The sequence below is a fragment of the Salvelinus alpinus genome, chromosome 30, assembly GCF_045679555.1.
Source record: "Salvelinus alpinus chromosome 30, SLU_Salpinus.1, whole genome shotgun sequence".
Lineage (NCBI taxonomy): Eukaryota > Metazoa > Chordata > Actinopteri > Salmoniformes > Salmonidae > Salvelinus > Salvelinus alpinus.
The window spans coordinates 13614652-13630714 of NC_092115.1; the positions used below are offsets into that span (position 1 = coordinate 13614652).

The 16063-nt window shown below is 43.0% G+C and overlaps 2 protein-coding genes across 5 annotated transcripts in view; one reads left to right on the forward strand and one right to left on the reverse strand.

The window, feature by feature from the left end:
- The window catches only part of ripk2 (receptor-interacting serine-threonine kinase 2), a 29235-nt gene extending 26396 nt beyond the window's left edge, over nucleotides 1–2839 (reverse strand). For both annotated transcript variants that reach the window (XM_071377155.1, XM_071377154.1), the window contains exons 1-2: nucleotides 1753–2839; nucleotides 747–900 (exon numbers count right to left, since the gene is read on the reverse strand). In XM_071377155.1, the coding sequence (XP_071233256.1) occupies nucleotides 747–900; nucleotides 1753–1949 (351 nt within the window). In that variant the 5' untranslated portion in view covers nucleotides 1950–2839. The remainder of the gene's footprint in view (nucleotides 1–746; nucleotides 901–1752) is intronic.
- Nucleotides 1347–12851, forward strand: LOC139560415 (sorting nexin-16-like). Of its 3 annotated transcripts, XM_071377158.1 has the most exons (9): nucleotides 1347–1415; nucleotides 1766–1856; nucleotides 4742–5084; nucleotides 7880–7966; nucleotides 10688–10836; nucleotides 11019–11088; nucleotides 11481–11617; nucleotides 11881–12075; nucleotides 12345–12851. In XM_071377158.1, the coding sequence occupies exons 3-9, from the start codon at nucleotides 4758–4760 to the stop codon at nucleotides 12442–12444; spliced, it is 1065 nt and encodes a 354-aa protein (XP_071233259.1). In that variant the 5' UTR covers nucleotides 1347–1415; nucleotides 1766–1856; nucleotides 4742–4757; the 3' UTR covers nucleotides 12445–12851. The 3 variants fall into 3 exon arrangements, with proteins under 3 accessions (XP_071233259.1, XP_071233258.1, XP_071233257.1); XM_071377157.1 differs by lacking the exons at nucleotides 1347–1415; nucleotides 1766–1856 and adding an exon at nucleotides 3795–4640 and having other exon boundaries at nucleotides 4745–5084; XM_071377156.1 differs by lacking the exons at nucleotides 1347–1415; nucleotides 1766–1856 and adding an exon at nucleotides 3813–4640.
- The last annotated feature ends 3212 nt before the right edge of the window (nucleotides 12852–16063 follow it).

Below are 16063 nucleotides of genomic sequence, written 5' to 3' on the forward strand. Positions count from 1 at the left end.
CAATTCCGTCAACCACAGGTGGACTCCAATTAAGTTGTGGAAACATCTCAAGAATGATCAATGGAAACATGATGCACCTGAGCTCAATTTCAAGTCTCATAGCAAAGGGTCTGAATACTTATGTAAATAAGGTATGTTTTTTATGTTTGCTAATTTATTTAAAAATATATATATCTAAAAAACAGTTTTCCCTTTGTCATTATGGGGTATTGTGTGTAGATGAGGACTTTTTTTAAATCAATTTTGGAATAAGGCTGTAACGTAACAAAATGTGGGAAAAGGGTCTGAATAGTTTCCAAATTTACTGTATATAATTTGTATCTATTATTTGCTATTTGCAAACTTTGGCATGAAATGAGCAGTAGCAGTACAGAACCATCGCTAGACTGACATTTATTGGGCCCACAGGAAAAGGAAACTCAAACAGCTACCTTCTACCAAATGTATTCTTAACCATGCTCACAGGGGGAATGAGAAGAAATGGCAGTGCTAAGTATTGTGCTGACATCGCAGCGCTCGCGTTTTTCAGTCATAGCGAGAGTATAGCAATCTGATACCAAAGCTTGAATGACATGCGTCTTCATTCAAAATGATTGTGGGAAACACAGACTATGCCTATACACTGCTTCAAAATAGTTGTGGGTGAAGGAAATGAAAACCCCCTAGACTGGTATGGCAAGATTCTTGTGCCTCAGTCTCGACTCCCTAGTTTGAACAGGTACACTGTTCTTACTAACGGGGTGTACCTCGTGAAGCAGCTGATCCAGAGAGCCATTGCTCATGTACTCAGTGACGATGCAGAAGAACTCGGGCTCGTTGCACACGCCAAAGATTTGGATGATGTAGTTGAACCTGGCCTTGTGAAGCACCTCCGCCTCCTTCAGCAGGCAATTCCTCTCCCTGTAAACACAGTCATGATGAGAACATTTTGACATTAGTCATTCAAATGACTCAGGAATTGATTTTCATATTGAATCTTTGTGTGTATAGAAAAAAATAAGGTACATTTCTGAGTGATGGAAAACAGTGAAATTAATGTATTTTCTATTCAAATTGGCACATAGCCAAGAGGCTTGTAATATATACTTCTCCTTTGGCCCAATATTGGACTAGAGAGCCTAACTTCACTTCTGAGTCCAAGGACCTTACGTGTTCTATTTAAAAGGGCGAAATGCCTCGAAGCTAAATCCCTCTACTTTCATATCAAAATAATTTCACAAATGCAAAATACACACTTTTAACACAGTTGCAGCCGACAGTATTTTTTCCGTGACAAAAACGTTTGTGGCGTCTGTCTTACGTTTACACACAGATGTTCCGAGACGCAGAGTTAATTAGGACAGGTCAGTTAGTCACGGTCTGTAAACAAACGCTGTAACATGGAAATGTGGCCGTGTGGGAACCCTATAAAAAAGGTGTGTATCAATTTAAACCTTTTGTTTTTTGAAAATGATTTATCGCTGACATGAAAGATATGGTTCTTATGGTTGCAAAACCGTACCGCAAGCAACGCATGTTAATTATCCATGTCAATGGTCATATTTAGTGTCGGGGATATGAATGAAACTCCCCTGTACAGAAGACGTATTCGTCTAATGATTTATGTGTAACTTAATGTACTGGAACTTTGAGTCATGATCATGGCCTATCTAGTCGATATATTAATCAAATCTGACAAGGCAATGATAGCTTGTAGTCAGATTAGATCTAATGGCATATAGTCGTACTTAATCTTGATTTGAACAAACATACCTTTCGCCAACAGGAGAATCCAATTTCAGACACTTGATGGCAACGGTGGTCCGCCAATCGCAATGCTGTGCCTTGAATACGGTTCCGAACCCACCTTTACTCAGGTAATGCAAGTCCGTCAATTTTTGATAGGGGATCACCGGTAGAGTGCTCGTGAGACTACAAAGGTTCACACAGCCCGTGTGCTGCTGCTCCATAATTATTGTGAACCTACAATAAGGACCTCTTGAAAATAGCTTGTCCTCCTCTGCCTAAAAGAGAAAGCGGAATTGAGAGTTCCTGTTCCCGACGCAACGAAAAGACCCTGGTGGCTTGACAGAGCCGAGTACAGATTCATAAATGTTCCATTAAAAGCTAGCTAGCTCACGTAATGACGTTTGACCTGCAGGTTTGATATAATGTGCTCGCGCTGCCAGTGTTAATGATTGCAACTGGACGTCGAAAAAAAAAACTGTGACTTGAATTTTTGCTAACAAAAAAATGTTAGACTGTCCATTTCTATCAATGTGTCCAACTCTCTAGCGAGTAACGTTAGGGACGAACAACCACTCCACGCCAAAACAACCGGTGACTGATTTATACCGACACCGCATTGGGGCATATTCTTGACCCTGTCCGTCATTAGTTAGCTAGTAGCGTGCTACAATATAACTGACTGATTTAAAATAAGGACAGCAATGTTTACATTTTACGTTTAGGTAGCTACGAAAGCGGTGGTTTCTGTGTCCGTTATTGTAATTTTGTGAAGGCATAGGATGACAAGACCCTTCCGGGTTTCTTTTGAGTTACATTCAGGATCCGAACGTTATGGCGTTGTGATTGGGCTCGTTCGAGGGGACCACTTTTGTCAAGTCGCATTTCAAAGTGCGATACATTATGGGGATAAAAACGGTCCGATTTGCTCCTCACATCGACTGCATGAACTTCACAACAACCATGTGATCAAAGGTCATGAAGTTTCGACTGCAATGTTCAGTTTTGTTTGACCCACGCGAACTTGACCGAAGATGTGACCCGCATTCATGTGGATATGTACAATTGAATGTGATATTTGAGGCTCTCTCGCAACAATTAAAAGTACAATGTACACACATATTTACAGTTTGTGAGTGTTTAATATGGAGGTTTGAGATATGTTTATTTCGAAATTACAAAGAAATACTTTATAAAACAATGGCAACACTGCCATGTTGCACTGAGCCCAGCCACATCATTGTCCGACTTAATCAATCAAATGTATTTATATAGCCCTTCTTACATCAGCCTATGTCACAAAGTTCTGTACAGAAACTCAGCCTAAAACCCCTAACGGCAAGCCATGCAGGCGTGGGTGGCGCAGATGCACTTTCCCCAGCTGTCCTTCTGGACTTTCTTCTGCAGTCGGTTGCTTCAGTCTTACCACTAAAACAAGCTCATTGACTCTTCAAAAAGGACCGCAACATTCTGGCACCATCTGAAGTACTTTGCTATAATTGGTTTCACGTGTCAAGTAGCAAATATATACCATCATATTTAATAACGCGACAAAAATGAAAGTAAAACACGAAAAAGACAAGTTGAAATATATAGGTTTTGCTGCCCATATTTTTACTTTTTGGTATCTTTGAACGCCTTTGCTGGGAAATTGGCATGGAGGGATTTAGACACGCCCACATGCGACAGTAGTTTTTTTGTGACGGCAGAGATACAATAAATATATGTAATATATTGTTGACAGTAAGTAAAGGGAAAGGGTCAGTTGTACAACTGAATGCATTCAACTGAAATGTGTCTTCCGCATTTAACCCAAACACATCCATGTCTGGTTTGTCATTGATAGTTTATCCCCCCCAAAAAACTAGTATACAAATACGTTTTGGTGATTTTGGTGATACATTTGTAAAGAGTTGATGGTTTTGCTTTTTGAGAGAGGACACTGGAGCAAGATAGAAAACTCAAGCAAGCGGATTGTAGAATTTCCAATCTAGTAGGGAATTTCCCAGATATTTGGGTATCATGACGTGATTGTTTTCAATGAACTTTGAAGGACATGGGTCTCTACAAGGGGATTTTGCTCCAATGTTGTTTGTGACCGATTGTGAAAGAGAAGTGCGCTTTTATGTCTAGCTTACGTGAGAGGGAACAAAATAAAATTGGTATGCATCCACAGTTTCTAAACTAATGCCGCGTTCTTATGCTAGTCGGAACTAGGAAACTCGGAATTGTCAAACTTGCTGTTTCGTTGAACGCGGCACGTGTATAGCTCAAATAGTTGCCATGTCGGAAATGTGCGAGTTTCCTAGTTCCGACTAGCATGTGAACGCGGCATCATACTGTAGAGGCGTGAATTGTCAGAGCTGTCCCACTGGATACAGACGGCAATTCAACGTCTATTCCAGTCAATTCAAACAGTATGCCCAGTTGGCTGCGTCTTTGCATAAACTAGCTAAATGGAGAGAAAAAATTAAAGTTAGCCAAAGTGTAATGATTTTGATCTAATAATTATTTTGTGAACACTCAAAGTAGGCTACAATAAAAGCATCGAGTGACAAATAAACCTATTTGAGTCGGATATTCACACTTTGAACGTTCTAATATGCTCGGCAGGAATGATCATGTTTACGTTAGCATATCCGTCTGCCCATGTCCGGAAGGGGTCATTTTCCCGTCTTGTTCCGCTAGGATAATGCGGGAAGTGAGTGATTGACAATGCAGATGTTCTGTCCATAAACTTCATCTGGTATGCATTCGTCGGTGATTCCAGAGAATCTGACTGGAATTTCTTAGTTTCTTTATCATCTACAGCTGTCAGGCATGCGGAGTATCTTCTCCGGTCTGTCCAGTATCCACATCTCCTTTTCCAAATCAGAGCAATTCGTTTCTAAATAGCCAGGGATAGGCTACAGTATGTGAGTATCCAAATATCTATCTTTCTCTCTCTCTCTCTCGAACAGATAATGGATCACAATGTAACAACTAAAGCTCCTGTTTCTCTGCTTCATTATTCAAGAAGGTAAAGAGGTAAGATGGCCACCCCCTTTGTCCCAGTGCCTGTCCCCATGGAACGGACCCCGACCTGGCCCAAGAGGACCTCCCCCCAGGGAATTATCTCTAGCTCTGGCTTTTCACCTCCTGGAAAGTCCCCCTGGGTGAAGGCCACTGGGTCCTGGGGGGCCACGGTAGCCTGTCCGAGCCTCCCCCAGGCGTGTTCCAGCCCCGAGGGGTACAGGACATCCAGAGGAGGGGAGCAGGGGTCAGTCCAGGAGGATGGTACTCCAGGGGACAGTTGGGAGAGGCCCCTCACCCCTACCCTGCTGGGCTATGAGGTCATGGAGGAGAGGGCAAAGTTCACGGTAAGGAGTCACCCATATGATTCATTGATTGTAATTCTATGATCACACCTTATTTGATTAAACAAATTAGTTGAAGCAGAAACTAAAAATCCTGCACACATGATGTCAGGGAACTTGGTTTAAAAGTTCCATCCATGTTTCAAGTTTCCATCAGTTATTAAATGGTAGTTACTGTAGTATGCAGCATTTTGTTTTAAAGAGTTATAGCTTTGCCACTGTTGGAGGCACATTTAAAAATCATCATCCCATCTGGTTGAATTCCATATGATTTTGTGACTGCCTCTATCATGTGTGTTCTCATTCATGGAAAAGGCTGAACTAATAGTGTGTGTGTGTGTGTGTGTGTGTGTGTGTGTGAGATGAGCATCTGTTGTTAAATTACCAGAGATAGACAACCAGTCACAAGGAAGTGACTCTGTGGAGTGTGATTCAGTTAGGTAGGGTCGCTGTATTTTATTCTTACAACCACAATCTCCTTTTAGAAAGATTGATGCAGCTTTGTAATTTCTATCTTCCTTTTCAGATATATACAGTGGGGAGAACAAGTATTTGATACAGTGCCGATTTTGCAGGTTTTCCTACTTACAAAGCATGTAGAGGTCTGTCATTTTTTTATCATAGGTACACTTCAACTGTGAGAGACGAAATCTAAAACAAAAATCCAGAAAATCACATTGTATGATTTTTAAGTAATTAATTTGCATTTTATTGCATGACATAAGTATTTGATCACCTACCAACCAGTAAGAATTCCGGCTCTCACAGACCTGTTAGTTTTTCTTTAAGAAGCCCTCCTGTTCTCCACTCATTACCTGTATTAACTGCACCTGTTTGAACTCGTTACCTGTATAAAAGACACCTGTCCACACACTCAATCAAACAGACTCCAACCTCTCCACAATGGCCAAGACCAGAGAGCTGTGTAAGGACATCAGGGATAAAATTGTAGACCTGCACAAGGCTGGGATGGGCTACAGGACAATAGGCAAGCAGCTTGGTGAGAAGGCAACAACTGTTGGCGCAATTATTAGAAAATGGAAGAAGTTCAAGATGACGGTCAATCACCCTCGGTCTGGGGCTCCATGCAAGATCTCACCTCGTGAGGCATCAATGATCATGAGGAAGGTGAGGGATCAGCCCAGAACTACACGGCAGGACCTGGTCAATGACCTGAAGAGAGCTGGGACCACAGTCTCAAAGAAAACCATTAGTAACACACTACGCCGTCATGGATTAAAATCCTGCAGCGCACGCAAGGTCCCCCTGCTCAAGCCAGCGCATGTCCAGGCCTGTCTGAAGTTTGCCAATGACCATCTGGATGATCCAGAGGAGGAATGGCAGAAGGTCATGTGGTCTGATGAGACAAAAATAGAGCTTTTTGGTCTAAACTCCACTCGCCGTGTTTGGAGGAAGAAGAAGGATGAGTACAACCCCAAGAACACCATCCCAACCGTGAAGCATGGAGGTGGAAACATCATTCTTTGGGTATGCTTTTTTGCAAAGGGGACAGGACGACTGCACCGTATTGAGGGGAGGATGGATGGGGCGCTTGTATCGCGAGATCTTAGCCAACCACCTCCTTCCCTCAGTAAGAGCATTGAAGATGGGTCGTGGCTGGGTCTTCCAGCATGACAACGACCCGAAACACACAGCCAGGGCAACTAAGGAGTGGCTCCGTAAGAAGCATCTCAAGGTCCTGGAGTGGCCTAGCCAGTCTCCAGACCTGAACCCAATAGAAAATCTTTGGAGGGAGCTGAAAGTCCGTATTGCCCAGCGACAGCCCCGAAACCTGAAGGATCTGGAGAAGGTCTGTATGGAGGAGCGGGCCAAAATCCCTGCTGCAGTGTGTGCAAACCTGGTCAAGAACTACAGGAAACGTATGATCTCTGTAATTGCAAACAAAGGTTTCTGTACCAAATATTAAGTTCTGCTTTTCTGATGTATCAAATACTTATGTCATGCAATAAAATGCAAATTAATTACTTAAAAATCATACAATGTGATTTTCTGGATTTTTGTTTTAGATTCCGTCTCTCACAGTTGAAGTGTACCTATGATAAAAATTACAGACCTCTACATGCTTTGTAAGTAGGAAAACCTGCAAAATCGGCAGTGTATCAAATACTTGTTCTCCCCACTGTATATATATATATATATATATATATTTTTTTAAATGGCATCAGATACTTTGTTTTTGTGTGTAGTTGGCTTGGTTTTATAACACACTCACTAAAGTAGTATCTAAAGGTTAGTTGTGCTGAGAGATACAATGAGTGTCTGATAAGAGTATACCTTTAACAGAACTGAACAAAGATTGTGTTATGGCTATGGTTACTTACATCCATGTCTTTGTGTGTATACAGCAGAGTTGCCCAACTGGCAGCCACGGGCCAAAGTGGTTTTTGGCCCCCCACGCTTTCTATTTAAATAGTTTTTGTTTGTCCCCTGTATATTTTTTATTGTTGGACATAAAAGACAGTAAAAACACCAGGAAATCATCTCTAAGTAATTTCAGAAATCTGTTCCCAAGTATTCCCACACATAATAGGGAGACACACGATCATATACAAATTGAAGCAAGGTTTGAAATGATGATGATATGGTCAAACATTAGATCTGTTTGGGCTTCTTTCGCTCAATTTTCAGTCTACAAATGATTTGTAATTATGTTCCTGCCCCCCCCCCCCCCCCCCCCCCCCGACCATCCGCTCAAGAACAAATTGTCCCGTCGCTATTGATGATCCCTGGCATAAAGTATATGATACAAAAATAACATGGTCTATTTTTCACTGCAGGTGTATAAAATCTTGGTGAGAAGGAATGAGGAAGAGAACTGGGTGATCTTCAGAAGGTACACAGACTTCGCCAGACTCAACGATAAGGTGAGCTCCTGCAGCAGACACCAGGGCTCAATTCTGAGTAGTCCCTTCCACTGGATGAACTGCCCATTCTATTTCTATCAAGTCAAATTGTATTTGTCACATGCGCTGAATACAACAGTTGTAGACCTTACAGTGAAATGCTTACTTACAACCCTTAACCAACAATGCAGTTTTAAGAAAATACCCCCCAAAAAGTAAGAGATAAGAAATAATTAAAGAGCAGCAGTAAATAACAATAGCGGGGCTATATACAGGGGGTACCGGTACAGAGTCAATGTGCGGGGGCACCGGTGTCGAGGTAATTGAGGTAATATGTACATGTAGGTAGAGTTATTAAAGTGACTATGCATTGATAAGATAATAACAGAGAGTAGCAGCAGCATAGAAGGGGGGGGGCAATGCAAATCGTCTGGGTAGCCATTTGATTAGCTGTTCAGGATTCTTATGGCTTGGGGCTAGAAGCTGTTAAGAAGTCTTTTGGACCTAGACTTGGTGCTCCGGTACCGCTTGCCCTGCGTTAGCAGAGAGAACAGGCTATGACTAGGGTGGCTTTAGTCTTTGACAATTTTTTAGGGCTTTCCTCTGACACCGCCTGGGATAGAGTTCCTGGATGGCAGGAAGCTTGGCCCCGGTGATGCACTGGGCTGTACGCGCTACCCCCTGTAGTGCCTTGCGGTTGGAGGCCGAGCAGTTGCCATAGCAGGCAGTGATGCAACCCGTCAGGATGCTCTTGATGGTGCAGCTGTAAAACCTTTTGAGGATCTGAGGACCCATGCCAAATCTTTTCAGTCTCCTGAGGGGGAATAGGTTTTGTCGTGCTCTCTTCACGACTGTCTTGGTGTGCTTGGACCATGTTAGTTTGTTGGTGATGTGGACGCCAAGGAACTTGAAGCTCTCAACCTGCTCCACTGCAGCCTCGTCGACGAGAATGGGTGCGTGCTCAGTCCTCCTTTTCTGTTGTCCACAATCATCTCCTTTGTCTTGATCACGTTGAGGGAGAGGTTGTTGTCCTTGCACCACACGGTCTGGTCACTGACCTCTTCCCTAAAGGCTGTCTTGTCGTTGTCGGTGATAAGGCCTACCACTGTTGTGTCACCGGCAAACTTAATGATGGTGTTGGAGTCGTGCCTGGCCGTGCAGTCATGAGTGAACAGGGAGTACAGGAGGGGACTGAGCACGCACCCCTGACGGGACCCCGTAATGGGATCATGATGGCGGATGTGTTGTTACCTACCCTTACAGTCTAGGGACAGCCTGTCAGGAAGTCCAGGATCCAGTTGCAGAGGGAGGTGTTTAGTCCCAGGGTCCTTAACTTAGTGATGAGCTTTGAGGGCACTATGGTGTTGAACACTGAGCTGTAATCAATGAATAGCATTCTCACATACACTATTGTTCAAAAGTTTGGGGTCACTAAAGAAAAGCACATTTTTGGTCCATTTAAAATAACATCAAATTGATCAGAAATACAGTGTAAACATTGTTATTAATGTTGTAAATGACTATTGCAGCTGGAAATGGCAGATAAAATTTAAAAAAAAAAGGAAGATTGCATCATCTGTGATCTGTTGGGGTTGTATGCAAATTGGAGTGGGTCTTGGGTTTCTGGGATAATGGTGTTGATGTGAGCCATGACCAGCCTTTCAAAGCATTTCATGGCTACAGACGTGAGTGCTACTGGTCGGTAGTCATTTAGGCAGGTTACCTTAGTGTTCTTGGGCACAGGGACTATGGTGGTCTGCTTGAAACATGTTGGTATTACAGACTCGGACAGGGAGAGGTTGAAAATGTCAGTGAAGACACTTGCCAGTTGGTCAGCGCATGCTTGGAGTACATGTCCTGGTAATCCGTCTGATCCTGCGGCCTTGTGAATGTTGACCTGTTTAAAGGTCTTACTCGCAGCTGAGAGCATGATCACACAGTTGTCCGGAACAGCTGATGCTCTCATGCATGTTTCAGTGTTACTTGCCTCGAAGCGAGCATGGAAGTATTTTAGCTTGTCTGGTAGGCTTGTGTCACTGGGCCTCGGCTGTGCTTCCCTTTGTAGTTTGTAATAGTTTGCAAGCCCTGTCACATTCGACGAGCGTCAGAGCCGGTGTAATACGATTCGATCTTAGTCCTGTATTGAAGCTTTTCGTTTTTGATGGTTCGTCGGAGGGCATAGCGGGATTTCTTATAAGTTTCCGGGTTAGAGTCCCGCTCCTTGAAAGTGGCAGCTCTACCCTTTAGCTCAGTGCAAATGTTGCCTGTAATCCATGGCTTCTAGTTGGGTTATTTACGTACGATCCCTGTGGGGACGACTTCGTCAATGCACTTATTGATGAAGCCAGTGACTGATGTGGTGTCCTCCTCAATGTCATCGGAAGAATCACGGAACATGTTCCAGTCTGTGCTAGCAAAACAGTCCTGTAGTTTAGCATCTGCTTCATCTGACCACTTTTTTATAGACCGAGTCACTGGTGCTTCCTGCTTTAATTTTTGCATGTAAGCAGGAATCAGGAGGATAGAATTATGGTCAAATTTGCCAAATGGAAGGTGAGGGAGAGCTTTGTACTTGTCTCTGTGTGGCTCCCTGTGACTAATTTAATTATGCCAAATCAAGGGCCAAATTGGTGAGATCAAACGAGGAGATCAATAAAATCAACTTGACACAATCCAACTTGAGGGAGCAATTTATGTGAATGAAATATTGAACTGCTCTCTCTCTGTGTGTTTTTCTCTCAGCTAAAGGAGTTATTTCCCAGGTTCAGACTATCCCTGCCACCCAAGCGCTGGTTCAAGGATAACTACGACATGGAGTTTCTGGAGGAGAGACAGTTAGGCCTACAAGCCTTCCTACAGAACCTCATAGCACACAGAGATATCACCAACAGGTGGACTACAGCATTTCCTCTTGACCTTTATTTTATCCAGGGTTGTCTCACAACATGTCGTTTTCAAGAGAAATCAAGAGTGTGTCTTTTGTGTGTGTGTGTATCTGCAGTGAGTGCACATATCGTAATTATTTTGGAGGATGTCCATGTCATCTTTCTGACCTTTGACCTTTCCCCCACAGTGAAGCGGTCAGACAGTTCCTTTGTCTGGATGACCCGCCAGGCCCCTTTGACAGCCTGGAGGAGAGCAGGGTGAGCCATCTCTACAGTACATTTTATTATCATGAACCTTTTAATAATCCAGGTTAGTCTCATTGAGAACACATGTATTTTGCTAGAGAGACCTGATCAAGATAGCAGACCTACCAAATACTTAGCTGGCACCATGCTATGGTCTCGGAATGTCAATTGTGAATAATTGAACCATTGTGTGGCAATCAGCATACTTCAACCAACTGAGCCAAATAGAACTAGGGTTGTGTTCATCAGGGCATATGACGGGAAATGTTATTAAGATTAAACAAAAATGAGCTTTTCTTATTGGACAAGTCTAGGTAGTTCCTCCCTGTTTTATTCTGTTTTCTTCCGTTTGGTGCCTCATGAACATAATCCAGGTTCTGTTATTGTGGTAATCTTGCTGACAGGCTTTCTGTGAGACGCTGGAGGAGACCAACCACCGTCTCCAGAGGGATCTGTCGGAGAAACAGCGAGAGATTGACTCTTTGAAAACAGCCCTGGACGAGAGACAGACCCACATTGGGCTCCTGGAGAAGAGAGCGAAGTGAGGATTTGTTCTTTCTTAGTGTCTGAAGACCGAGAAATCAGGCGATTGTGTGTTTGTGTGTCTGCTAAGGGTCCTGAGTTCTCGTGGAAATAGCGAGATGTACTCCCCATCTCCCACATGATCTGACCACACGATCCAGTTGTGTGTGTGTGTGTGTGTGTGTGTGTGTGTGTATCCCCCGTCTGTGAGCTTTTAGATGTATGTCTTGTGTGTATGTGTTTGTACAGTATGTGTGTTAACATGGCGTCCCTCTGTCTCAGTGGTAAGTCCCCCAGCCCAGAGGGCCTTACTCCGGAGAGCAGCAGACTATCAGCCCTAGGCAGTGAGAACAGCTCTGACACAGACACTGCCGCAGACAGACACAGAGACACAGACGGAGAGGTGGACACAGACACAGACAGGGGATCATCCACTGCATTGGAGGCTGACCAGGAGACATGTCCTGAAAGAAGAAGGTACCTCATTGACATCTCGTGTCTTTAGACACACATCCGTCTCTCCTGTCCACAGAGCTACTTGTGCCAACCTGAGCTAGATGTTTTACAGGTTATCTGATCTGTAAACAATCTTAAACTCCAATTAACAGATCCATATGATGTACAGATCACTGTTTACCTCCTCTCATGGAGACATAATAGGATACTTCATCTATGTCTCTGTGCTTCATGATGTAACGGATGTTTAATTTGACCTCTGACCTTTTACCCACTCTCTGTCAATCCAGCTCAGAAATCCAAAGGCCACTCAAGGGTCACGGGGCGTACTGGTCATCTGCGGCCATTGATTGTTCACAAGACGCTTTTATAAATTCAACAACTCCATAGAATGACGTGGAATTCTGCATTTGATTCTGACCTGGGACCTGGAAAAGTAGATGATTCCAAGATGATGAGCTACGAGTGAATAGACTTCATGTACAGATTCTTGCTTGTAGTGACTGCGTTAATGGGTGATTGAAGTTTTCATATAAGGTGTGTGTGTGTGTGGGGGGGGGTTCTGTGTGTCTAAGGATTCCAGAAATATACTGTTTATGAGTAATGATTTCCAACACTTGTTCTGCTCTCATCTAATGCCTTGGTTGTATAATAATCAAGTGAAGATATACTGCAATATGTGTCTAACTGCCTTACATCAATCTCTTTTCTACAAAGCTAAGTACTGTAGTACTGTACTCAGGTTCGTACCTCCTCCCTGCGAAAAGCAATACTAATAAACTTGATTGATCTTAAAACGCTTTATGTTCTGTAATTGAGTCACACACAACACAAACCCTTTACTTCAAGGGACATTAACCCAAAAATCAAGGAACTACATTTGTTCCACTTTTTTTTCTTCTGACTTCACCAGCCAATGGATCATCCTCTTCTACATAAGTTTTAGATTTGATTTTGAGAAGGTGCTGGTAGGCAAGTAGAAATAATATAAAGTCCCCTGTTTCACCACAAGGTGGTGCTGTTAACACATCTAGTCAACCCTAGGCTGAAGTGTCGGGAACTTAATGTTCAGTTCCCACCACCCATAAGTGGAATCATTCGAGCTCTGAGTAAATCTCTCAGAAATATCTAACACAGGAAAAACAGAATTTTGAGAGCACTGGGCCTTAGATGTAGGACATTTTGAGGGAAGAAAACAGAAACCGCTCTGTCACAAACGCTAATAGATGTTTTATTGTCACATACAGATAGGTGCAGTGAAATGTGTTTTACAGCACCCCTGGAGCAAATTTAGTTTAAGTGCCTTGCTCAAGGGCACGTAGACAGATCTTTCACCTTGTCAGCCCAGGTATTCAAACCAGTGAACCTTTGGTTACTGGGCTAACCGTTAGGCTACCTGTTACCCTTGGCCTAATAGCGGATACTGACATAATAGCCATCACACACACACTTGTATGCCGAATACGCCACAAACAGTTTGAAGAACATATTCAAGGCCAAATCCACAGGGCTTATTTTTAGGTAATAAAAAGGGTACATTTAAATCACTCACTTAAATCACTCACTTAATTTCCATTTTCCTAATATTATTTTCCAAATATAGTTCCATCTTACAGATACCTAAAGCTTCTAGCTCCATTTGCTTCCCATGCAGTCATAGCATTGGCTTAAGAACAGGAAACACTACTTTGAGAGTACAAATGCAATGGGGATATATATATTTCACCACCGAGTGCCAAGAGGAATCACTCCCAAGATGTGCACTTGTGATAAAAAGTACAAAGATTTGACATGGTTAGACATTTTTAAGCAGAATGCAGTTGAACTCCTTTCCTGCTGTTTCGACTAAAAAAGATACACTATGTCTTGGATATACAGATATAGGATCTTAATTTGAGCCAGTTTCCTACAGCAGGAAAAGAATCCTGCAGCAACAGGAAGTGTGAATTATTATGTGGATTGTAATTAATGGACTTTTTGTATTGGTTGATACATTTTTCATTAGGGCAAATCTGAAATGTTAAAGTGGAAATTACAAATTTCATCAGCTTTTTTAAACCTCAAATACATTACATGTTTTACATTTTCTGCATTGCAGGAAAGTTCTCCCACAACAGGATTATTCAATTAAGATCCTACATCTGTAAATTATGTTCTTCCCCTTCCCCATGCTTTCCGGCTCTATACTTTACACTACACATTGCTGGAGATCAGATTCCTGATTGTCAGATTTGTGTTCGGTTTTGTATGTGAGGACTGAGAGGAGGCCATGGAGGATAGATGTTGGGCAATAGCTACCGTGCCGTCAGAAAGCATTCATACCCCTAGACTTATTCCACATTTTGTTGTGTTACAGCCTGAATTTAAAACTGATTAAATAAATGTTTTTCTCTCACCCAGCTGCACACAATACCCCATCATGGCAAAGTGAAAACATGTTTTTAGAAATGTTTGCACATTTATTGAAAATTAAGTACAGAAATATCTCATTTCCATAAGTATTCACACTCCTGAGTCAATACTTTGTAGAAGCACCTTTGGCAGTGATTACAGCTGTTAGTCTTTCTGGGTAAGTCTCTATGTCACGGGTGTCAAAAGGAGCAGACCAAGGCGCAGCGTGGTATGCATACATTCTTCTTTAATCTAAGAATGAACACTGGAGGCCTCCCGGGTGGCGCAGTGGTCTAGAGCACTGCATCGCAGTGCTATGCTGCGCCACCAGAGTCTGGGTTCGCGCCCAGGCTCTGTCGCAGCCGGCCGCGACCGGGAGGTCCGTGGGGCGACGCACAATTGGCTTAGCGTCGTCCGGGTTAGGGAGGGTTTGGCCGGTAGGGATATCCTTGTCTCATCGCGCTCCAGCGACTCCTGTGGCGGGCCGGGCGCAGTGCGCGCTAACTGAGGGGGGCGGGTGCACGGTGTTTCCTCCGACACATTGGTGCGGCTGGCTTCCGGGTTGGAGGCGCGCTGTGTTAAGAAGCAGTGCGGCTTGGTTGGGTTGTGCTTCGGAGGACGCATGACTTTCGACCTTCGTCTCTCCCGAGCCCGTACGGGAGTTGTAGCGATGAGACAAGATAGTAATTACTAGCGATTGGATACCACGAAAATTGGGGAGAAAAGGGGATAAAATTTATTAAAAAAAAAAAAAAAAAAAAAAAAAAAAAAGAATGAACACTGAACAAAACTAACAAAATAACAAACGAACCGTGAAGCTATACAAATGAGTGCTGACAGGCAACTACACATAGACAAGAACCCACGAACACAAAAGGGGAAATGGCTACCTAAATATGATCCCCAATCAGAGACAACAATAAACAGCTGCCTCTGATTGGGAACCATATCAGGCCACCATAGACATATAAATCACCTAGACCTACAACAACCCTATACATACAAAAACCCTAGACAATACAAAACTAACGTACCCACCCTAGTCACACCCTGACCTAACCAAAATATAAAGAAAACAGAGATAACTCAGGTCAGGGCGTGACACTCTAAGAGCTTTTCACACCTGGATTGTGCAACATTGGCCCATTATTCTCTTCAAAATTCTTCAATCTCTGTTAAATTGGTTGTTGATCATTGCTAGACAACCATTTTCCCCTCTTGCCATTGATTTTCAAAAAAATGTCAGTAAAAACTGTAACTCGGCCACTCAGGAACATTCAGTCTTTGGTAAGACCTTTCAGTTTGGCCAGGCGGCCAGCTCTAGGTCTTCCATTGAAGAATTGGTTAACTGACTTGCCTAGTCAAATAAAGGTTGTTTCTGCTTTGTCATTATGGGGTATTGTGTGTAAATTGATCAGGAAAAAACAACAATTTAACCAATTTTAGAAAAGGTTGTAATGTAACAAAATGTGGAAAAAGTCAAGGGGTCTGAATACTTTCCGAATGCACTGTATATACAAAAGTATGCGGACATCCCTTTAAATGAGTGTATTCGGCTATTTCCGACCACACCCGTTGCTGACAGGTGTATAAAACTGAGCACAAAGCTATGCAATCT

Excerpts from the sequence above, each read along its gene's own strand:
- LOC139560415 (XM_071377158.1), top strand. The coding sequence starts at position 4,758 with ATGGCCACCCCCTTTGTCCCAGTGCCTGTCCCCATGGAACGGACCCCG. Across the intron at positions 5,085-7,879 it reads AGGAGAGGGCAAAGTTCACG|GTGTATAAAATCTTGGTGAG; the intron begins GTAAGGAGTCAC and ends TTTTCACTGCAG. Across the intron at positions 10,837-11,018 it reads CACAGAGATATCACCAACAG|TGAAGCGGTCAGACAGTTCC; the intron begins GTGGACTACAGC and ends TTTCCCCCACAG.